Source organism: Muntiacus reevesi, chromosome 7 (assembly GCF_963930625.1).
Source record: "Muntiacus reevesi chromosome 7, mMunRee1.1, whole genome shotgun sequence".
Taxonomy (NCBI): Eukaryota; Metazoa; Chordata; class Mammalia; order Artiodactyla; family Cervidae; genus Muntiacus; species Muntiacus reevesi.
In genome coordinates this window covers 88,580,247-88,604,054 of record NC_089255.1, presented here as the reverse complement: position 1 = coordinate 88,604,054, position 23,808 = coordinate 88,580,247, and the positions used below count along the sequence as shown (strand labels likewise).

At 38.0% G+C, this 23,808-nt stretch overlaps 1 protein-coding gene across 5 annotated transcripts in view; it reads left to right on the top strand.

Annotated features, from left to right (window-relative positions):
* CEP128 (centrosomal protein 128) overlaps positions 1 to 23,808 on the top strand; it is a 452,993-nt gene that overhangs the window by 106,230 nt on the left and 322,955 nt on the right. For all 5 annotated transcript variants that reach the window (XM_065941397.1, XM_065941396.1, XM_065941392.1 and 2 more), the window contains one exon: positions 7,215 to 7,360. In XM_065941397.1, the coding sequence (XP_065797469.1) occupies positions 7,215 to 7,360 (146 nt within the window). The remainder of the gene's footprint in view (positions 1 to 7,214; positions 7,361 to 23,808) is intronic.

The following is a 23,808-nucleotide window of genomic DNA, read 5'->3' as shown; positions in this document are numbered from 1 at the left end:
CCTCCTTCTCAACACTTAGAATTGTCAGTGTTCTGTATTTTAGCCATCCAGATAGGTTTGTAGTGGCATCTTGTTTTAATTTGCATTTTCCTGATAACATGGTGTAGAGCATTTATTCATATACTTATTTACTATACACACACACACACACACACGTATATCTTTTCTGCTGATATATTCATTAAAGTCTTTGGCCCATTTCTTAGTTTGTTTTCCTGTTATTTTAAGAGTCATTTGTATATTTTGGCTAGCAGTCCTTTATCAGTATGTGTTTGCAAATAATATCTCACAGTTTAAGGCTTGGCTTTTCATTCTCTTAAGATTATCTCTCACAGAGCTGAAACTTTTAATTTTAATGAAGTTCAGCCTATTCATTCTTTCTTTCATGGATTGTGAGTTTGGTGTAATATCTAAAAGGCACTGTCAACCTGCAAATCATTCTCTTACCTTCTAAGAGTTTTATAATTTTGCATTTTACATTTAAATCTGTGATCCATTTTGAATTAATTTTTGTGGAAGATATAAGTTCTGTGTCTAGATTCATTTTTTTTTTTTTTTTTTGCATGTGAGTCTTCAGTTCTAGTGTCCTTTGTTTAAAAAGACTATCTTTTCCCCATTGTATTGCTTTTGTTCTTTGTTGAAGATCAGTAGACTAATTTTATGTGGGTCTACTTCTGGGCTCTCTGTTCTGTCCCAGGTGTCCACCTGTCTTTTTTTTTTTTTTTTTGGCCGGTACCACACTGTTTTGTTGAATAGTGTCAGTCCTCCAACTCTTTCCTTCTTTTTCAGTATTGCTCTTGCTATTTGGGACTCTTTGCCACTCTTTGTAACTTTAGAATCAGGTTGTCAATATACACAAAATAACTTGCTGGGATTTTGATTAGCTTGCATTGAATCTATTGCTGGAGTTGAGAACTACTGACATTTTGACAATATTGAGTCTTCCTGTCCATGAACATGGATTATCTCTCCATTTATTTTGTTAATCCTTGATTTTTTTCATCAGAATTTGGTAGTTTTCATCATATAGATTTTGTTAGATACTTAAGTATTTGATTTTTGGGCTTCTCAGGTGGCTCAATGGTAAAGAATCTGCCCGCTCATGCAGGAGACTCTGGAGACGTGGGTTTGATTCCTGGCTTGGGTAGATCCCCTGGAGTAGGAAATGGCAACCCACTACAGTTTCTTACCTGGAAAATTCCATGGGCAGAGGAACCTGGAGGGCTGCAGTTCATGAGGTAGCAAAGAGGTGGACCTCAGTGAGTGACTGGCATACATGCATTTAATTTTGGGGGATGCTAATGTAAATAACATTGTGTGTTTAATTTCAAATTTCACTTGCTTGTTGTTGATATTGGCATCCAGTTTTAATGTCTTCTCTGCTTGATTTTTAAACACATTTCAGTTTTCAGACCTGCTTATCTCGTGAGTCTTCCTTTTAGAGAGAGCCAACAAGCCAGTTGTGGATTTTTTTTTTTAAATTAATGCACACACACATATGCTACACATACATATCACACACATGTGAATGTATTTATGTGTGTGTATTTGTACTTAAATTGGAAATCCCTATGCTTTTCACTTTCTCTTAATCTGATTTTCAATATAAATTAATATCCTATCTTTGTTTTGTTACCTGGAGATTGGGGAAAAAAATTAATCAGATTGTAAAAGTGGTCATGAACCATATGATTGGCTTTTTTAATGTTGATTAGAAAGGTATTGTGTTTGAAAATCTTTAGAATGTTTTTTCAGTGGAGGTGTTGATTTTGGTTGTAGAATTTAATTACTCTGGATGTATTTCTTTTTGAAAGTTTTGTGTTTAACAGAAATGGTGATACTGAAATTTTGTAATGTTTTCTAACAGATTACTAAAGATTGTTCTGCTCTAAATCATTTAAATATTAAGGCATTTTACTCAAATGCCTAAATTACCATAGAAACTCTTGTAAGCGTTTGATGTTATAAATTCCCCATATTCCCTACACTTAACTCAATATGTTGCCTAAGTTAGAATTCCCACATTACCAGAAAATCTTCTGCATCTACCAGAAAATGGCAGATTTTGACATACCTGTCGTAACATATTTGCATGCCAGAAGGAAATGGCAACCCACTGTAATGTTCTTGCCTGGAGAATCCCATGAACAGAGAAGCCTGGTGGGCTACAGTCCATGGGGTTGCAAAGTGTCGGACATGACCGAGCAACTTCACTTACTAAGTTCAGTTGTGTGGTGTTGTAATTTAAACGTATTTTGACATTAGAAGCTTGGAAGAAAAGCTATGACAAACTTAGTGTATTAAAAAGCAGAGACATCACTTTGTCGACAAAGGTCTGTATAGTCAAAGGTATGGTTTTTCCAGAGGTCATGTACAAATGTGAAAATTGGACTATAAAGTAGTCTGAGCGCTGAAGAATTGATGCTTTTGAACTGTGGTGCCTGAGAGTCTCTTGGACAGCAAGCAGATCAAACCAGTCAATCCTAAAGGAACTCAACCCTGAATATTCACTGGGAGGACTGATGCTGTAGTTCCAATACTTTGGCCACCTGATGAGAAGAGCTTACTCATTGGAAAAGACCCTGATGCTGGAAAAGACTGAAGGCAGGAGGAGAAGGGGACCACAGAGGATGAGATGGTTGGATGGCATCACCGACTCAATTAACATGAGTTTGAGCAAACTCTGGGAGACAGTGAAGGACAGGGAAGCCTGGTGTGCTGTAGTCCATGGGGTCACAGAGTCAGACACAACTTAGCCATTGAAAAACTTTAAAATTTATTTTTAAGTAAAATATAGGGTATTAAGATTATTCACGGAATTGTCATGAAGTTGTACATAGGACTTCTCATTTTGTTTGGCAAAAGAGTCTGTGGTACATTTGTTACATGTTTTGTTGTCTTATAAAATCTAGTTAATTTTGGTGTCTTTGAGGACTCAAAGACTCTCTTTTTTTTTTTTTTTAAATTTTATTTTATTAGTTGGAGGCCAATTACTTCACAACATTTCAGTGGGTTTTGTCATACATTGACACGAATCAGCCATAGAGTTACACGTATTCCCCATCCTGATCCCCCCTCCCACCTCCCTCTCCACCCGACTCCTCTGGGTCCTCCCAGTGCACCAGGCCTGAGCACTCGTCTCATGCATCTCACCTGGGCTGGTGATCTGTTTCACCATAGATAATATACATGCTGTTCTTTTGAAACATCCCACCCTCATCTTCTCCCACAGAGTTCAGAAGTCTGTTCTGTACTTCTGGGTCTCTTTTTCTTTTGCATAAAGGGTTATCATTACCATCTTTCTAAATTCCATATATATGTGTTAGTATGCTGTAATGTTCTTTATCTTTCTGGCTTACTTCACTCTGTATAATGGGCTCTAGTTTCGTCCATCTCATTAGAACTGATTCAAATGAATTCTTTTTAACGGCTGAGTAATATTCCATGGTGTATATGTACCACAGCTTCCTTATCCATTCATCTGCTGATGGGCATCTAGGCTGCTTCCATGTCCTGGCTATTATAAACAGTGCTGCGATGAACATTGGGGTAAGCTGCTTATTAGGCTTAATAAAAAAAATCTTAAAGTTCTCATTGTGGCAATGGACTTCTTCACCTTCTTTTAATAATTCTAGAGTTTTCATCTTTATAGAATACTTGCATTTTTAAAAAAAATTCTATGTAAGAAATTGCACTTGTCATCCTATGCCTGCTCTTTATTCCTCTACCCACTGCAATATGACTTCCACTTCTGCTTCTAAAATTGACTTTGCTTAGTTTACTAGTGGTATCCTATGTCAAATTCAAAGGAATTTTTAATTACTTGCCTTGGTTGTTTCCCATTTGTTTCCTCTCCCTTAAAACTTTTCCACTGACTTGATTGTTCTTACTGTTTCCTGGTTCTTCTATCTTAGTTGTTTTCAGTCTTTCCATCTGAATCTTTTTCGTTTGTTTCCAGTTTGCGTTTTAAATGTTGCTGTGTTCTAGAGTCCTTTTTATGGATTTTCTCACTTGGTGCTTCTCCCCTGGGGTTGTTATTTAATCTTAGGCTCTAGCTATTACCTACAAAGGATACCCCTAAAGGGAGCTCTTCTCACTCTCCTGACCTTCAGCCCTCCAGATGGAGGTGCTCCTTGCGCGTGTCTATGTGCTGTTCCAGCATGGTCAGGAACAGGTTTACAACTGATCTTACTTTCCTCCAAACCTGTTTTTATCTCCTATCTTAACTGGTCGAATGTTTCTCTATCCAGATAAGCCTAAAATACAAAGAACATCGGAACTTACTTCTCCCCTCCATCTAATTAGTATCCTGTATCCTGTCTGTCTGAAGATTCTGCTATCTCTTGAAGTGGCTTCTTTCGTATTCCCACTAACCCAGTTTAGGCATGCTTTATCTCATCTCTGTTACCCTCTTAACCTGTCTGATGGTAGTTTGTCTCTACTCTGTTTTCAGCCCTGCTACTAAAGGAACCCTTCTAAGCCACACACCTGTCATATTATTCTCTTGATTAAAACCTCTCATAATTTATTGAGTTCTTACAGGACATCATGCTACACATGTTACACTGTGTCTTTTAGTTCTTACAAATGTTCTAAGAGAAGGATACTCTTCTTATTTCCATTTTAATGATTTTTTTTTAAAGGCTGAAAAACAAAGAAATTGAATTCCTTGCTTAAAGTCACATTTGTGGGAAGTAGCAAACCAAATCTTTTTTGTATCCAGGCTTGAACTCTTTAACTGCTATCCTCTACTGACGCATCAACATTTGTAGCAAGAGTTCTTTAAAATGGAGCATATGAGATAATCCTCTGGGAGGAGAGTGTCTCTAACCTTATTTGTGTTGTGTACTTTATGTTTTAAGTATTTAAGTTTTTATAAATTTTTCATTATATATGCATATATGTGTTACACCTTAATATTTATATATCTATACTTTAATATTTTATGTAGGGACTTCCCTGTAACTCAGATGGTAAAGAATCTCTCTTCAATGCAGGAGATCCAGGTTTGATCCCTGGGTTGGGAAGCTCCTATGGAGAAGGGAATGGCAACCCACTCCAGTATTCTTGCCTGGGGAGTCCCATAGACAGAGGAGCCTGGTGGGCTACAGTCCATGGGGTCACAAAGAGTCAGACACGACTGAGCAACTAACACTGCACTACTGCTGCTATTTTATGTGTAAAACATATCAAAATATAATGTCTCCACATCAAATACATAGATGTGTTTTATAAAATACATATATGTGTATGTGTTTATATACATGTTCGTATATATTATCTTCATAAGTTGTATAATATATATTCGTACTAGCATTAATTTGCATATATGTGTGTGTACACTAATATATGTCATGAAACATGTCTAGGTCTATATATAGGTAGGTAGAAACTACACAGAGAGAGGCACACACACATGCATATCTATATGGGCCTCCCAGGTGGCTCAGTGGTAAAGAACCTGCCTGCCAATGCAGGAGATGTAAAAGATGTGGGTTCGTTCCCTCCCTAGTTGGAGAAGATTCCCAGGAGGAGGGCATGGCAACCCACTCCATTACTCTTGCCTGGAAAATCCCATGGACAGAGGAGCCTGGCAGGCTATAGTCTATGAGTTCACAAAGAGTCAGACACGACCAAAGTGACTTGGCACACGTGGGTATATATTAATAAATTTATAAAATAAAAGTTATTTTTAAGATGAATGGATACGTGTATTTTTCAAATGAATAAATACATGTATACATAAGATATGCATATTTTCAGGTTGATGATCTAGCGGGAGTGGGCAAAGGATGGCACATGAGCCAAATCCAGACTGCTTCCTGTTTTTGAATAAAGAAACTTTATTGGAATACAGCTACTCCCATTCATTTATGCATTGTCCAGGTCACTTTTGTAATATAATATCAAAGATGAGTAGTTGTGACAGAGACCGTATAGCTGCAGTATTTACTGTCTGACCTTTTACAGAAAATGTTTGCTAACTCTTAGTCTGTAGGCTGATTTCTAAGCTCCCTGGCAGCGCATGACTGCTGACTCTGCTGGCTCGCCTTCCTCACAAGTATTAGCTATGTAGAACGTGGTGTGTGCAGGCACCTGAATATGAAATCCAGTATTGTTCCTGGGTGCTTTATGCTGTTTCCTTTCCCTGAAATATCAACCCGACTTCATCTGATTTGCTTGGTGAAATTTTTTATCTATTTTTCAGAACTAACTTTTAAACCAATTCTTACAACCTCAGTTTCTTATTAAGATAGAGTTAATCATTCTGTCCTTTGGACTGATTTTGTATGATAACCATTTACTATACAGAAATTATACAGATACAGGGAAATATCTGAATAGTATCTGAAGGTCCTCTTATTACTGTTAAAATACCTTTGCATCTTTTATCCACACTGTACAATTTTGACAGTTTAATATTTCTGAAGTTGGGATTTGTCTTATGAATGGTCTGTAAATTGTATTTGCTAGTGTTTCCTTCCTTCCTTCCTTTTCTGGAAGTGAAAGTACTAGAAAAGAGTAGTTTTAAACTGATAATATATGTTCCAGTTTTTGACATCTTAACTTCATAGAAGTACTTCATTTATATCTTTTTCGTATTCTTAGATTGCAAGCTCATTGAGAAAAGGGTTTTCGTGTTATTTATTTTTGAAAAAGATGTTGTTACAGTGCCCTTTTCACCATGTACCAAATATTTCATATTGAACTAAAAGTACATACTTTGTCAGTTTATATTGATCAGTTGTAGGTAGTTGTCTCCAAAACTAGCAAGTTAAAGGTCAGAACACAATCAAGATTTAGCTGCCTCCTTTGCTTATGTTGCAAGAAAAGCATTTTGTTGTGTGAACTTTAGTAGCTTCAGTAAGCTGTAGAAGCTTAGTTGAAAATTCTTTCAGTAATTTTGTTTTAGAGTTTGGGGGTAATATACGGAGATAAGGCAAATTAAAGAAAAATGCATTGAATTTTCCTGAAATAAATTATACTGGAAATCAGATAGCAGTTCAAGTACAGTATCAAAATGGGATAACACTGGATGACGTAGCTATGTATTTTAGAAAATTGTGTAAGATTTGAAATAATAGAAGGTGAGTTGGTTACAGTGACATTTAATAAGTGGATTGTATGGAGTAGAGTTAATAAGCGTACCATTTGAGAGTACATTATCCTGTGAATAACGAACAACCATCACGCTTTACATTTTCTCTTTTAAGGGGTTGAGCGAGAGGATCTGGAGAAGCAGATGTCAGATTTGAGAGTGCAGCTGAACTTCAGTGCAATGGCTTCTGAGTTAGAGGAAGTGAAGCGGTGCTTGGAGCGAAAAGACAAGGAGAAAGTGCATTTGGCAGCCCAAGTGGAGGTGACTTTGCTTTGTTTAAGCCATGTTCAAAGGACTTTAGTTTCATTTCATAGCATTGCTTAGTGAAATCTTAATATGAAGATTGTGATGTTTTACGAACTTGAGGTTGGGTATAGATAATGTCAAGTTATCTAGATGGTTACTTTAATTACATAGAGAAATTTCTATGGATTCATTTCTCTTCATTTGGACCACAAAGCCAGGATGCCTATGAAACCTGAAAATATTCTTCCACTAGCAGTTGAGCCATTCCCTAAGGCAGAAGGGGTCTTTCTTCTCTGAAGGAACCACAGTTATTTGTGGTGGGTGTGGGGGAGGGTGGGCCGGGATGAAACTGGCAAAAGGCATAGCGATAAGGTATTACTGATATTTTTTCTTTGGAAATAGAAAAGTTTTCAAATCTCTAGCTGTTTTGCATGAGATAGAGGTGCGATGCCTCCATCAATTTAGAGTTGTGTAGTAGTCATGAACGATGAGTGAAGTGTAACTAGGCAGCTACCGTTTCTTACTTGCCTTTTATCTAGCACAGATGGTGCTAGATAAAAATAATTATAAAAAACTATTAAAAAATCAAAGGAAAGAACTTGATAAAAGAAAATGGCTTAATTCCCATTTAATTATGTAAATTAGATCCGTGCAAACATGGAGGACACATTTCGAACTAGATATGTATCAGTCTTTCTCTGTATCTGTGGTTGTTAGTCAAGTTGTGTTCTAATTGTAATCAGTAGTCACATTTGAAGACTCTCCTAAGTTATAATGAAAGGTAGAAAATTGGTGTGAAAAGTATCTAACTTTATAAAATCCAAAGGAAATATTTAATGTTACTGCAGTCTTAAATTTCTCTTTCATCTTGTCAGTGCATTGGTACAAAATATATTTTAGACTTTTTCAGGTTCATGTTTAAAGATAATGAAACAGTGACTTTTTCTTTACAAAGCCTCTGCATGTTTATTTCTTTATTAATTTTTTAATGGAGATATACTTGGCTTAGAATACTGTATTAGTTTTAGCTGTACAGTATAGTGATTTTTATGTTTTTATAGATGATGTACCATGCCATGTTAATTATAGTATTATTGACTATTTTCTCTGTGCTGTATATTATACCCCTATGAGTTTTTAATTCAACTTAATTTTTTTGGCTTAAAATTTTATATTTTATTGAGGTAACATTGGTTCATAATACTGTATAAGTTTCATGTGTACAACATTGTATTTCTACTCCTATCCACTACATTGTGTTCACCACCAAAAATTTCGTTTCCTTCTGTCAGCATACATTTGATCCCCTTTACCCATTTTTGTCTCCAACCCTGACTCTGTTCCTTCTCTTGTGATAGCCATTAGTCTGTTCTCTGTATCTATGGATTTGTTTTTATGACTTGTCTTTTAACATTTCACTTGCTTTATAAGTGGTTCATTCATTGCCTTTACTATATATTTTCCTTTCCTAGTAAAGGAAATTTTTACCTTCCTAGTAAAGTACATTTTTCCTTTCATTCATTTCTCCTATCTTTATAGAGCCTCTCCTTTTCCACTGAAAGAAGTTCCTTAAACATTTCTTGGAAGGCTGGTTTACTGTTGTTAAACTCTTTTTAGTTTTTGCTTGTTTGGGAAACTTTCTCTCCTTCAGTTCTGAATAACTTTGCCATGTGAGTATCATTGGTTGTAGATATTTTTTCCTTTCATCACTTTAAAAGTGTACTATGCCGTTCCCTTTCGACCTACAGTTTCTGCTGAGAAATAGGTGATAGCCTGTGGGGCTTCCCTTGGATGTGACTTCAATTTTTCTTTTTTCTTTTTGACTGCCTTTAAAATTCTCTCTTTAACTTTTGCTGTGTTTTTTTTTTTTTACACTTCTTGAAGCAGTAGTTTATTTTTTTTTTCTATTCAGCTTATCTTTATTATTTTTTTTCATTTATTTATATTAGTTGGAGGGTAATTACTTTACAATATTATAGTGGTTTTTGCCATACATTGATATGAAGGCGAGGGTGGGATGACCTGAGAGAATAGCATTAAAACATGTATATTATCAATTGTGAAACAGATCACCAGTCCAGGTTTGATGCATGAGACAAGTGCTCAGGGCTGGTGCACTAGGATGACTTTTGCTGTTTTAATTATGCTGAGTCTTGGAGTAGATCTCTTTCATTTTGTTTGAGATTTTCTTTGTTTTTGGATCTGGATATGTGTTTCTTACTACAGGTTAAATTTTCAACCATTGTTTCACCAAATTCATTTTTGCCTCTTTTCTTTCTCCTCTCCTTCTGGAACCTCTAAAATTTGAATTTTATTATGCTTGATGTTATCTTAGAGGTCTCTTAAACTTAAGCCTCATTTAAAAATTGTTTTTCTTCTTGCTGTTCTGATTGAGTGATTTCAACCATTCTGTCTTCTAAGTTGCTTATGCGTTTTTCTGTGTCACCTAATCTGCAGTTGATTCCCTACAATATGTATTTCATTTCAATTATTATATTAATCAGGCTACCCTGGTGGCTCTGATGGTAAAGAATCTGCCTGCAATGTGGGAGACCCCGGTTCTATCCCTGGGTTGTGAAGGTCCCCTGGAGAAGGGAATGGCAACCTACTCCAGTATTCTTGCCTGGAGAATTTCATCAACAGGGGAGCCTGATGAGCCATAGTCCATGGGGTTACAAAGAGTCAGACATGACTGAGGAATTAATACACACACAATATTCTTCACCTCTGATGCCTTCTTTTTTTATATTTTCTAATACCTTTTTGGAGTTCTGTTTTCTTCCCTTATTCTTCTACATTCAGTGAGCATTTTTATGATCATTGCTTTAAACTCTGTACCAAGTAAATTACTTACTGTCATTTTATTAGATTTTTGTTTTTCCTGGAGTTTCATTTTGTTCTTTTGTTTGAAACACACTCCTCTGTCTTCCTATTTTGCTTGACTTTTTGTGTTTGTCTCCATGCATTAGGAGAAGCAGTTACTTCTCTGTGTCTTGAGGGTGTGTCTTTGCGTAGGAGCATCTTTAGATAGACTGTGTGTGTCCCTTGGCTTTGATGGAAGGCCTGAAGCTGAAGTGACCATGGAATTCTTCTGTTGTGTACTGGGGATTGTTCTCCACTGAAGTTGGAGCCTGGTGTGGGGTTCAGGCTTCTCCTAGGACATGTGGAGGGCTACCACTTTGGCATGGGGACTGGAGCCAGAGGGGTTAGCATTGGAGCCCAGCATGAACCAAGACTTCTCCTAGGGTGTGCCAGGGATTGCTGCCTTGGTGGAGGGACTGAAGTTGGAGCCTGGTGTGGGCTGAGGTATATGATGAGGCATTCTTGCCAGGAGAGCAGGGATGTCAGGCTCCTGTCAGTCTGCTGCTCCCATGCTGGGCCTGGGAGTGGATGAGTTTGTGTGCATAGTCTTTAAGCGCAGTGTCTCAGTTTTCTACAGCCCTCTGGCTCTCCTGACTGTAAGCCCTGCTGGTTTTCAGAACCATTTAAAGGGGTTTGTCTTCCAGGTGCCGGTCTCCAGGGTTGGGGTACTTGAAGTAGGGACTAAACCCCTTGCTCCTCTTCAGGACCTCTGAATTTGTGATATCTCTTCCTCCTTTTGGTCCACCTGCTGGGAGTGTAGGTCCTGATTCAATTATTTCTCTTTCCCTTATACTCATCTTGGTTTTTTTTTTTCTTCTTCTTCTTCTTTATACCCTTCATTGCAGAAGAGATGTTCTGGTATGCAAATTCTCACTTCTCACTGCAGGTCATTCTCACAGGTAGTTGTTCTGTAAGTAGTTGTAGTTTCTGTGTGTCCTTGGGAAGAGGTGAACTCACTGTCTTCCCACTCTGTCATCTTGATCTCAACTTCCCCTCTACATGTTTAATAAATTCTTATTGGAAATATTCTCAGGGCAACTGTAATTGTAGGACATTTAAATTTTTTATGGGAATTATCTAGCTCTTTATTCTGCTCTCATAAGTGGTAAAATATGATTATTTTGTCAAAATTAAGTATTAAAAAAGCTATGCTACTGATGCCAAAGTTAGAAAGATCCCTTTGCTGAGTTTTTTTTTTTTTTCATTTATTTTTACTAGTTGGAGGCTAATTAGTTTGCAATATTGTAGTGATTTTTGCCATACATTGACATGAATCAGTCATGGATCCACATGTGTTCCCCATCCCGATCCCCCCTCCCACCTCCCTCTCCACCTGATCCCTCTGGGTCTTCCCAGTGCAGCAGCCCTGAGCACTTGTTTCATGCATCCAACCTGGGCTGGTGGTCTATTTCACCCTTGATAGTATACTTGTTTCAATGCTATTCTCTCAGAACATCCCACCCTCGCCTTCTCCCACAGAGTCCCAAAGTCTGTTCTGTACCTCTGTGTCTCTTTTTCTGTTTTGTATAACCCTATGGTTATTGTTACCATCTTTTAAAATTCCATATATATGCGTTAGTATACCATATTGGTGTTTATCTTTCTGGCTTACTTCAGTCTGTATAATGGACTCCAGTTTCATCCATCTCATTAGAACTGATTCAAATGAATTCTTTTTAATGGCTGAGTAATATTCCATAGTGTATATGTACCACAGCTTCCTTATCCATTCATTTGCTGATGGACATCTAGGTTGCTTCCATGTCCTGGCAATTATAAACAGTGCTGCAATGAACTATGGGGTGCATGTGTCTCTTTCAGATCTGGATTCCTTGGTGTGTATGCCCAGGTGTGGGATTGCTGGGTTATATGGCAGTTCTATTTCCAGTTTTTTAAGGAATCTCCACACTGTTCTCCATAGTGGCTGTACTAGTTTGCATTCCCATCAACAGTGTAAGAGGGTTCCCTTTTCTCCACACCCTCTCCAGCATTTATTGCTTGTAGACTTTTGGATAGCAGCCATCCTGACTGGCGTGTAATGGTACCTCATTGTGGTTTTGATTTGCATTTCTCTGATAATGAGTGATGTTGAGCATCTTTTCATGTGTTTGTTAGCCATCTGTATGTCTTCTTTGGAGAAATGTCTGTTTAGTTTTTTGGCCCAGTTTTTGATTGGGTCATTTATTTTTCTGGAATTGAGCTTCAGGAGTTGCTTGTATATTTTTGAGATTAATCCTTTGTCTGTTGCTTCATTTGCTATTATTTTCTCCCATTCTGAAGGCTGTGTTTTCACCTTGCTTATAGTTTCCTTTGTTGTGCAAAAGCTTTTAAGTTTAGTTAGGTCCCATTTGTTTATTTTTGCTTTTATTTCCAATATTCTGGGAGGTGGGTCATAGAGGATCCTGCTATGATTTATGTCGGAGAGTGTTTTGCCTATCTTCTCCTCTAGGAGTTTTATAGTTTCTGGTCTTACATTTAGATTTTTAATCCATTTTGAGTTTATTTTTGTGTATGGTGTTAGAAAGTGTTCTAGTTTCATTCTTTTACAAATGGTTGACCTGTTTTCCCAGCACCACTTGTTAAACAGATTGTCTTTTTTCCATTGTATATCCTTGCCTCCTTTGTCGAAGATAATGTGTCCATAGGTACGTGGATTTATCTCTGGGCTTTCTATTCTATTCCATTGATCTATATTTATGTTTTTGTGCCAGTACCATACTGTCTTGATGACTGTGGCTTTGTAGTAGAGCCTAAAGTCAGGCAGGTTGATTCCTCCAGTTCCATTCTTCTTTCTCAAGATTACTTTGGCTATTTGAGGTTTTTTGTATTTCCATACAAATTGTGAAATTATTTGTTCTAGTTCTGTGAAGAATACTGTTGGTAGCTTGATAAGGATTGCATTGAATCTTTAGATTGCTTTGCGTAGTATGCTCATTTTGACAATATTGATTCTTCCAATCCATGAACACGGTATATTTCTCCATCTATTTGTGTCCTCTTTGATTTCTTTCATCAATGTTGTATAGTTTTCTATGTATAGGTCTTTTGTTTCTTTAGGTAGATATACTCCTAAGTATTTTATTCTTTTCGTTGCAATGGTGAATGATATTGTTTCCTTAATTTCTCTTTCTGTTTTCTCTTTGTTAGTGTATAGGAATGCAAGGGATTTCTATGTGTTAATTTTATATCCTGCAACATTACTGTAGTCATTGATTAGCTGTAGTAATTTTCTGGAAGAGTCTTTAGGGTTTTCTATGTAGAGGATCATGTCGTTTGCAAACAGTGAGAGTTTCACTTCTTCTTTTCCTATCTGGATTCCTTTTATTTCTTTTTCTGCTCTGATTGCTGTGGCCAACACTTCCAAAACTATGTTGAATAGTAGTGGTGAGAGTGGGCACCTTTGTCCTGTTCCTGACTTTAAGGGAAATGCTTTCAAGTTTTCACCATTGAGGGTAATGCTTGCTGTGGGTTTGTGATATGTTGCTTTTATTATGTTGAGGTATGTTCCTTCTATGCCTGCTTTCTGGAGAGTTTTTACCATAAATGGATGTTGAATTTTGTCAAAGGCTTTTCCTGCATCTATTGAGATAATCATATGGTTTTTATCTTTCAATTTGTTAATGTGGTGTATTATATTGATTGATTTGCAGATATTAAAGAATCCTTGCATTCCTGGGATAAAGCCCACTTGGTCATGATGTATGATCTTTTTAATATGTTGTTGGATTCTGTTTGCTAGAATTTTGTTAAGGAGTTTTGAATCTATGTTCATCAGTGATATTGGCCTGTAGTTTTCTTTTTTTGTGGCATCTTTGTCTGGTTTTGGTATTAGGGTGATGGTAGCCTCATAGAATGAGCTTGGAAGTTTGCCTTCTGCAATTTTCTGGAAGAGTTTGAGTAAGATAGGTGTTAGCTCTTCTCTAAACTTTTGGTAGAAATCAGCTGTGAAGCCATCTGGTCCTGGGCTTTTGTTTGCTGGAAGATTTCTGATTACAGTTTCGATTTCCATGCTTGTGATGGGTCTGTTAAGATCATTTATTTCTTCCTGGTTCAGTTTTGGAAAGTTATACTTTTCTAAGAATTTGTCCATTTCTTCCAAGTTGTCCCTTTTATTGGCATATAGCTGCTGGTAGTAGTCTCTTATGATCCTTTGTATTTCAGAGTTGTCTGTTGTGATCTCTCCATTTTCATTTCTAATTTTGTTGATTTGGTTCTTCTCCCTCTGTTTCTTGATGAGTCTGGCTAATGGTTTGTCAATTTTATTTACCTTTTCAGAAAACCAGTTTTTAGCTTTGTTAATTTTTGCTATGGTCTCTCTTGTTTCTTTTGCATTTATTTCTGCCCTAATTTTAAAGATTTCTTTCCTTCTACTAACCCTGGGGTTCTTCATTTCTTCCTTCTCTAGTTGCTTTAGGTGTAGAGTTAGGTTATTTATTTGACTTTTTTCTTGTTTCTTGAGGTAAGCCTATATTGCTATGATCCTTCCCCTTAGCACTGCTTTTACAGTGTCCCATTGGTTTTGGGTTGTTGTGTTTTTATTTTGATTCATCTATGCATATTTTGTTTTCTTCTATGATTTGTTGGTTATTTAGAAGCGTGCTATTTAGCTTCCATATGTTGGAATTTTTAATGTTTTTTTTCCTCCTGTAATTGAGATCTAATCTTACTGCATTGTGGTCAGAAAAGATGACTGGAATGATTTCAGTTTTTTTGAATTTACCAAGGCTAGATTTATGGCCTAGGATGTGATCTATTCTGGAGAAGGTTCCGTGTGCACTTGAGAAAAAGGTGAAATTGATTGTTTTGGGGTGAAATGTCCTATAGATATCAATTAGGTCTAGCTGGTCCATTGTGTCATTTAAAGTTTGTGTTTCCTTGTTAATTTTTGGTTTAGTTGATCTGTCCATAGGTGTGAGTGGGGTATTAAAGTATTCCACTATTATCATTTTATTGTTAATTTCCTACTTCATTCTTGTTAGCATTTGCCTTACATATTGCAGTGCTCCTATGTTGGGTGCATATATATTTATAATTGTTATATCTTCTTCTTGGATTGATCCTTTGATCATTATGTAGTGTCCTTGTCTCTTTTCACAGGCTTTATTTTGAAGTCTAGTTTATCTGATATAAGTATTGCAACTCCTGCTTTCTTTTGGTCTCTGCGTGAAATATTTTTTTCTAGCCCTTCACTTTCAGTCTGTATGTGTCCCTTGCTTTGAGGTGGGTCTCTTGTAGACAGCATATATAGGGGTGTTGCTTCTGTATCCATTCAGCCAGTCTTTGTCTTTTGGTTGGGGTATTCAACCCATTTACATTTAAGGTAATTATTGATAAGAATGGTCCCGTTGCCATTTTCTTTGTTGTTTTGGGTTCATGTTCGTACAACCTTTCTGTGTTTCCTGTCTAGAGAAGATCCTTTAGCGTTTGTTGAAGAGCTGGTTTGGTGGTGCTGAATTCTCTCAGCTTTTGCTTGTCTGTAAAGCTTTTGAGTTCTCCTTCTTATCTGAATGAGATCCTTGCTGGGTACAGTAATCTGGGTTGCAGATTATTCTCTTTCATTACTTTAAGTATATCCTGCCATTCCCTTCTGGCCTGAAGAGTTTCTATTGATAGATCAGCTGTTACCCTTATGAGAATCCCTTTGTGTGTTATTTGTTGTTTCTCCCTTGCTGCTTTTAATATTTGTTCTTTGTGTTTGATCTTTGTTAATTTGATTACTATGTGTCTTGGGGTGTTTCGCCTTGGGTTTTTCCTGTTTGGGACTCTCTGGTTTTCTTGGACTTGTGTCACTATTTCTTTCCCCATTTGGGGGAAGTTTTCAGCTATTATCTCCTTGAGTATCTTCTCATGAACTTTCTTTTTGTTTTCTTCTTCTGCGACTCCTATGATTTGAATGTTGGGGCGTTTCACATTGTCCCAGAGGTTCCAGAGGTTGTCCTCATTTCTTTTAATTCTTTTTTCTTTTTTCCTCTCTGCATTATTTATTTTCACCGTTTCATCTTCTACCTCACTTATCCTATCTTCTGTCTCCATTATTCTACTGTTAGTTCCCTCCAGAGTGTTTTTGATCTCATTTATTACATTATTCACTTTTAATTGACTCTTTTTTATTTCTTCTATGTCCTTTTTAAACATTTCTTGCATCTTCTCAATCCTTGTCTCCAGGTTATTTATCTATAACTATTTTGTTTTCAAGATTTTTGATCATTTTTATTATCATTATTCTAAATTCTTTTTCAGGTAGATTCCCTATCTCCACCTCTTTTGTTTGGCTTGGTAGGCATTTTTCATGTTCTTTTACCTGTTGGGTATTTCTCTGCCTTTTCATCTTATTTAGATTGCTGTGTTTGGGGTGGCCTTTCTGTATTCTGGTAGTGTGTGGTTCCTTTTTATTGTGGAGGTTTCTCCCAGTGGGTGGGGCTGGATGCTTGGCTTGTCGAGGTTTGCTGGTTAGGGAAGCTTGCATCGGTGTTCTGGTGGGTGGAGCTGGATTTCTTCTCTCTGGAGTGCAATGGAATGTCCAGTAGTGAGTTTTGAGATGGGTCTATGGGTTTGGTGTGACTTTGGGCAGCCTGTATATTGATGCTTAGGGCTATGTTCCTGCATTGCTGGAGAATTTGCGTGGTATGTCTTGCTCTGGAACTTATTGGCTCTTGGGTGGTGGTTGGTTTCAGTGTAGGTATGGAGGCTTTTGGGTGATCTCTTATTAATTAATGTTCCCTGTAGTCTGGAGTTCTCTGGTGTTCTCAGGTTTTGGGCTTAAGCCTCTTGCCACTGGATTTCAGTCTTACTCTTGCAGTAGCCTCCAGACTTCTCCATCCATACAGCACTGATAATAAAACTTCTAGGTTAATAGTGAAAGGATTCTCCACAGTGAGGGACACCCAGAGAGGTTCACAGAGTTACATGAAGACGAGAGGGAGGAAGGAGAGGAGAGGGAGGAAGGAGATAGAGGTGAGCAGGAGGCGAAAAAGGGGAATTCAAGAGAGGAGAGACAGATCTAGGTCGTACTCTGTTCCCTAATTGTTCTCCACAGCCCAGAACACCCGCAGAGATTCACAGAATTGGAATGAGAAGAGAAGGGGGAGGGAGGAAATAGAGGTGATCTGGGGGAGAAAAAGGAGAGTCAAAAGGGGGAGAGAGTGATCAAACCAGTAATCACACTCCTGAGGAAAAATGGGTACTGAAGGTTGAATTCTTAAATGTCCAAAATTGATATCAAATAATGAAAAACAAAGATTAAAAATCTAGAGTAGAGGTTAAACTCTTAAAAAAAAATATTAAAAAACCACAAACACAAAAAATTTAAGAAATGTATATGAAGTTTGCTTTAAAAATAGGATCCTTTTTTTTTTTTGGCCAGGTTTTAGTGGGTTATCAAAATGAAAATTAAGGAGTAATAGAGGAGTAATAGGGGACTTAAAAAAAAAAGAAATAGAAAAAAAATTTTTTAATAAAAAAAATAGTAATAGTAAAAATATATCTATGAATTTCTCTGGAGCTGTTGTGGGCAGTGTGGGTTCAGTTCAGTTTCAGATAGCTCCTTGTTCCAGCTTACACTCTTCGATATCTATAGGCCCCTTCCAGTGTAGTCGGTGTTACCTACAGGTACTTTAATCTGCTGCACCCGTCCCTTCTGAAGCGGTTCCCTTTGTCTATTTGGCTTCTGTGTGCCGGTCTCTTCAGCGTCTAATTTCCGCCCTGACACAGGCGGGCGGAGGTGGTCTCTGGTTCAGGTTCGCTGGCTCAGTCGCGCTGCGGGGAGAGGCGGGCGCTGCAGACAAACGTCACCGGCCTGTGTGGGGCGCGCTCGCAGTGTTCCGGCCACACTGGCTTTGCCCCTCCCCCGTCTACACTGCTCAGGCTCCCGGCTGCTGTATAGGGAGCGGGCCCTGAGTTGCGTGCGGTTCCAGTTTTCGGGTCCTCCACAAAGACGCAGACTCGGTTGGGCCTGCGTTTTGTGCCTTCCCCGGTCGGGGCAGCTCAGGCCGCCAGGAGCTTGCCGGGCGCACTCTCCCCGTGCGGTGCGCCTTCTCCCCTCCGTGGGCCCAGCCTCGGTTTCCGGGCGCGCTTGTCCTTGCGCCTTGTGTCCCTTCTGGGAAGCTGATTTCTGGCTGCGACCCTCCCGGCGGATGTCGACCATCCAGAATCTCAGGAGGTCTTTGGTCAGAAGCTGGGAGCCTGTTTGCAGTGTGGTAGGGGGTGCCGTCTCTGGGGCTGTTTGTCCCTTTCCCCTCCCCGCTGCCTCCTGCCTCTGGCGGGGGATGGGCCGGTCTGCCGCCAGCTAGCTCTTCTCTGGAATTGCTCAGTCCTTCCTTTGTTCTGTGAACGGCCCGCACTGTGTTCCTTAGTGCGTTTCACCGGTTAATTTTCTCTCTCTCTCTTGCTATCCCACAGTTTGAGTTGCTATCTCATGTTAGCTCCCTCCGATTGCCCTCAGGGCATTTGGCCCGGTCCTTACCTTAAGCAATGCCGCCAGCTCCTCTCCATTCCGCCCCCACTTGCTCGTGAGGGATGCGAGTGTCTGGGGTACTTTTCTGCTGGGAGTTGTTTTTAGGCGTGTAATCTGTGGGTTTTATTTATTTTCCCTCCCAGTTAGGTTGCCCTCCGAGATTCGAAAACTTCCCCCAGACCCGCCAGTGAGAGGGTTTCCTGGTGTTTGGAAACTTCCTCTATTACGGCTCCCTTCCCAGGACGGGTCTCCATCCCTAACTCTATTGTCTCTCTTTTTATCTTTTGTATTTTGTCCTACTTCCTTTTGAAGACGATGGGCTGCTTTTCTGGGTGTCTGATGTCCTTTGCTAGCGATCAGAAGTTGTTTTGTGGAGTTTGCTCAGTGTTCAAATGATCTTTTGATGAATTTGTGGGGGAGAAAGTGGTCTTCCCATCCTATTCCTCTGCCATCTTGCTGCTGAGTTGTTTAAAACCATATGTTGGTTTGTCCTCTCACTTCCTCTCCTCCCATCCTTCTCACTGTTTCTTTTTATTTGCCATTTATGGAAAAACTGAAAAAACCTCAAGTATGTAGACATTAAAAAATTACTTATAATTTATAAATGATATTTGCTTTCTGTTTGTCCTAAATTGATAGTTCTTTTACATTTTCACATGTTTTAGGGAAAGAGTTGAAGTTCTCTTTGGTTAGGTTGGATTGGTTGTGTAGATTTGGATGTGAGATTCAGTTGGAAAGAAAGGTTGAATATTTATTCACATATAAAATAGTTAGTGGCCATCTATTACATGCCAGGCACTGTACTAGTTACTGATGACATAGCAATGAACAAAAATCCCTCATATTTCTGTATTTCTATGAAGGTGATTTCCTAAAATTGGCACAGAGGGTTCTTTGAGTTTTTTGCAAGTGTAGTTCAAATTCCTTTTGGAATATGGAAGATTTTTGTGATTTTCATTGAAGAAGATATCAAAAAAAGACACCATTCATCCTGGAAGAAATTACCATTAGCCAGTTATTATTTCCCCTGATTTTTCTCATTTTTAACAGTAAAATAATTAAATTTGCATCAGTTGTTTCGGATTTAATGACACTTCTGTTTATGGCTTGGTTATTTTTTACCTTGTGGAGGTCCTTTGAATATCTTTATCCCCAAGCTGTTCTCAAAGTGACATCCTGTGCGAACTTTGTGAGAGACATATATACATCATGGATTGCTCAATTTAATCTCTAAGTTGGAAATTTTATTGAAATTTAATCACAAATCATTTAGCCTCTGGTTTACTTTTGGTGGTGTGGGATATTACCTTATGTATATTCTATATAAAATTGAAATTAGTCTCCTTTAGCAGCAGGAGCAGTTCCTTTTTAGAGATTAAATATAAATAAGAAAAGATGCATAAAACAAGATTATTGATCAGATGCAGAGCATTTGTTTAGTAGCATTTCTTTTGGTTTGTTTGATCATTAATATTTTTCTCTTTAGCCTTGACCTAATGCCTCTCCTACAGAAGCTTGTCTTGTCATCTCATTTTTTCTTTATCTTCTCTCCTTTCATTTTTTGTCTTTATTCCAGTTGTTCCCTGTTTCTATAACGTCCTCTTTTCATGGAAATTTTGAAGCTTTTCCTCCCTGAAGCTTTCTTGTATTATATCCATTGCAAGTAACAATCCTTCCTTCTGAACCATCCTCTCACCTCCATTATTAAGGACTTTACAGCACGTTTTTCACACTGTCTTATTAAAGTAATCTAGGTATGTTTCTTTAGAATTTCAAAGCAGGTTGAAAGGCTGTAGAAGAAAGCAGTACTGTCACCAAGACAAATCTAACCTTGATGTCCCTACCACTTTTCAACATCTTGTTGTCACATCTGGAAATTTGTATTTTCTATGTCCTAGAATTAATGTGACCCAGGAAGCTGATTCATATTAATAATGAAGCTTGCGAGAGAACAGTATATGAAAGAGATCTAGTTCATTGACATATCTATGGGAGTCCTACATGGATATTTATACTCTATTCTCCTGTGTGGGACACCAGTCTCTCAATTTTCTGTACCTAGATTTTAGAAAGTTGAATTAGTAACCAAAAAGTTGCTTGGTGGACAAGAATGAGAGAGTGATGATGTCTAAAGAAAGACTATTTGTTCATGGCTGTGGTAAGGCTCTCCAACCCTCCACCTCTCTTTAACAGCATTCTTGTACTCAAGAGATCCTGTTTACTCTGGCAGATTCTGTCTTTATTCCTGAAGTGTGTTCAACTGATTCTTTTGTATTTCTAACAATCTTCTCCTCTGCTTCCACTCTGATGCTTATCCTCTTGTTTACACTTTGTTTTGATATACTGCTATGTACAGATTTTGCTCTGGGTCATTTATCAGTATGCATTGATGTTATAATTCAAACTGTGGCTTTCTGGGAGCCACTTACGAATTAAAGACTTAGATCCCTTTTCAAATCATAAACGAGTATGGGGTAAGAATCAGATCTTACCTCAGTATCCTTTTATGTCCCCCTTCCAACAGTGTCTCATTCATTTTAGTTTAGTTCAGTTCAATCATACAGTTGTATCTGACTCTGCAACGCCATGGATGGCAGCACACCAGGCGTCCCTGTCCAACACCAAGTCCCGGAGTTTAATCAAACTCATGTCCATTGAGTCGGTGATGTCATCCAGCCACCTCATGATCTGTGGTCCCCTTCTCCTCCCACCTTCAATCTTTCCTAGCATCAGGGTCTTTTCCAGTGAGTCAGTTCTTCACATCAGATGTCCAAAGTATTGGAGTTTCAGTTTCAGCATCAGTCCTTCCAGTGAACAGTCAGAACTGATTTCCTTTAGGTTGGACTGGTTGGATCTCCTTGCTGTCCAAGGGACTCTCAAGAATCTTCTCCAACACCACAGTTCAAAAGCATGAATTCTCTGGTGCTCAGCCTTCTTTAGAGTCCAACTCTCACATCCATACAAGAGTGCTGGAAAAACCATGGCTTTGACTAGACGGACCTTTGTTGGCAAAGTAATGTCTCTGCTTCTTAATATGCTGTGTAGGTTGGTCATAACTTTTCTTCCAAGGAGCAAGCATCTTTTAATTTCATGACTGAAGCCACCATCTGCAGTGCCTTTGGAGCCCCCAAAATAAAATCTCTCACTGTTTCCATTGTTTCCCCATCTATTTGCCATGAAGTGATGGGACCAGATGCCATGATCTTAGTTTTCTGAATGCTGAGTTTTAAGCAAACTTTTTCACTCTCCTCTTTCACTTTCATCAAGAGGCTCATTAGTTCTTCTTCGCTTTCTGCCATAAGAGTGGCATCATCTGCATATCTGAGGTTATTGATATTTCTCCTGGCAATCTTGATTCCAGCTTGTGCTTCATCCAGCCCAGAGTTTCTCATGATGTACTCTACATATAAGTTAAATAAGGAGGATGACAATATATAACCTTGACGTACTCCTTTCCCGATTTGGAACCAGTCTGTTGTTTCATGTCCAGTTCTAACTGTTGCTTCTTGACGTGCATACAGATTTCTTAGGAGGAAGATCAGGTGGTCTTGTATTCCCATCTCTTTTTTCCATAGTTTGTTGTGATCCACACAGTCAAGGCTTTGACACAGTCAATAAAGTGGAAGTAGATGTTTTTTTCTGGAACTTTCTTGCTTTTTCAGTGATACAACAGATGTTGGCAAGTTGATCTCTGATTCCTCTGCCTTTTCTAACCAGGTTGAACATCTGGAAGTTCATGGTTCATGTATTGCTGAAGCCTGGCTTGTAGAATTTTGAGCATTACTTTGCTAGTGTGTGAGATGAGTGCAATTGTGTGGTACTTTGAACATTCTTCGGCAGTGACTTTCTTGGATTGGAATGAAAACTGACCTTTTCCAGTCCTGTGGCCACTGCTGAGTTTTCCAAATTTGCTGGCATATTGAGTGCAACACTTTCACAGCATCATCTTTTAGGATTTGAAATAGCTCAACTGGAATTCCATCACCTCCACTAGCTTTGTTTGTAGTGATGCTTCCTAAGACTTACTTTACTTCACATTTAGGCACTCAGTATTTGTTGACTGAAAGAATATATTGTAGAAAAATTTTATGGTTTTTTTCAGAGCTGGCTTTGTTGTCTAGTCATTCCTTGAAACCACATTCATTTCAAAAGAGTTGTCAGTATTCAAGGAGATCTTTGCTCTTTCTCACTAATTGCATTAGTTTTTGTTGGTCCAGAATATATATTTTAAGCAGTTTTGTTCTACACTGGGGAAAAACAACTGAGAGTAGCTTATGGAAAACCCAAATGAAAGCTACATTTGAGTTTGCATAATTTACCTTTCAAATTCCACCTAAGACCTTAAATCTCTGCATGGATAGAAAATACTAAGTGGGATATTTCTCTTCTTCTAAACTTGAGTTGAACTCATTAACCTTGATAGGCTATTTGTATTCATAGAAATTCCAAGCATCCTTGATCAATGATTCCCCCTGATTTAATCTCAGCCTCCATCTTCCATCAACTTACTCTCTTGAAAAAAAAATTTGACTTTTAAATTCAAGGAAGAACTTCAAAGAAAAAAACAAGGTGCTGTACATAATTTAGATTAAGTTTTGAAAGTGATAATTGAGTGACAACTGACATGATTATTCATTAGCAGAAATTTGAGACTATAATGCCAGTATTTGCTTTTAAAAAGAGAGAAGATATTGGAAAATAAATGATAATCAATAATAACTTTTTCGTGATTAGTACAGTAGAAACAAGGAAGATTGTTCCTTTTGTGCATGCTTTTGAGTAAACTCTTTTGATCCTTGCATTTTTTATATAAAGCTGGCCTCTTTGCTATGCAGTAATGCCCACTTCCATACTACTTTTAAATTCTTTTTAGAGACCTTTGGTCTTAGATATCTTAATACCCCTGTCTGCAATTTACTATTATACTTCTTTTTTTTAATCTTAATAATTTCTTCCTTATCCAAGTGCCTATTGTAAAATAAGGTATTATCTGAGCAGTAAGTACTTTTTAATATCCAAGTTAGATTTTAAAGAAAAATATTGGCAGCAAAACTTATAGATGAGAGGCTAAAATCATGGAATCTGGTATAGATGAAGTCTGCCTGTATTATTAATCAGACAATTCTCGCATTAGGACAGTTTGTTATGA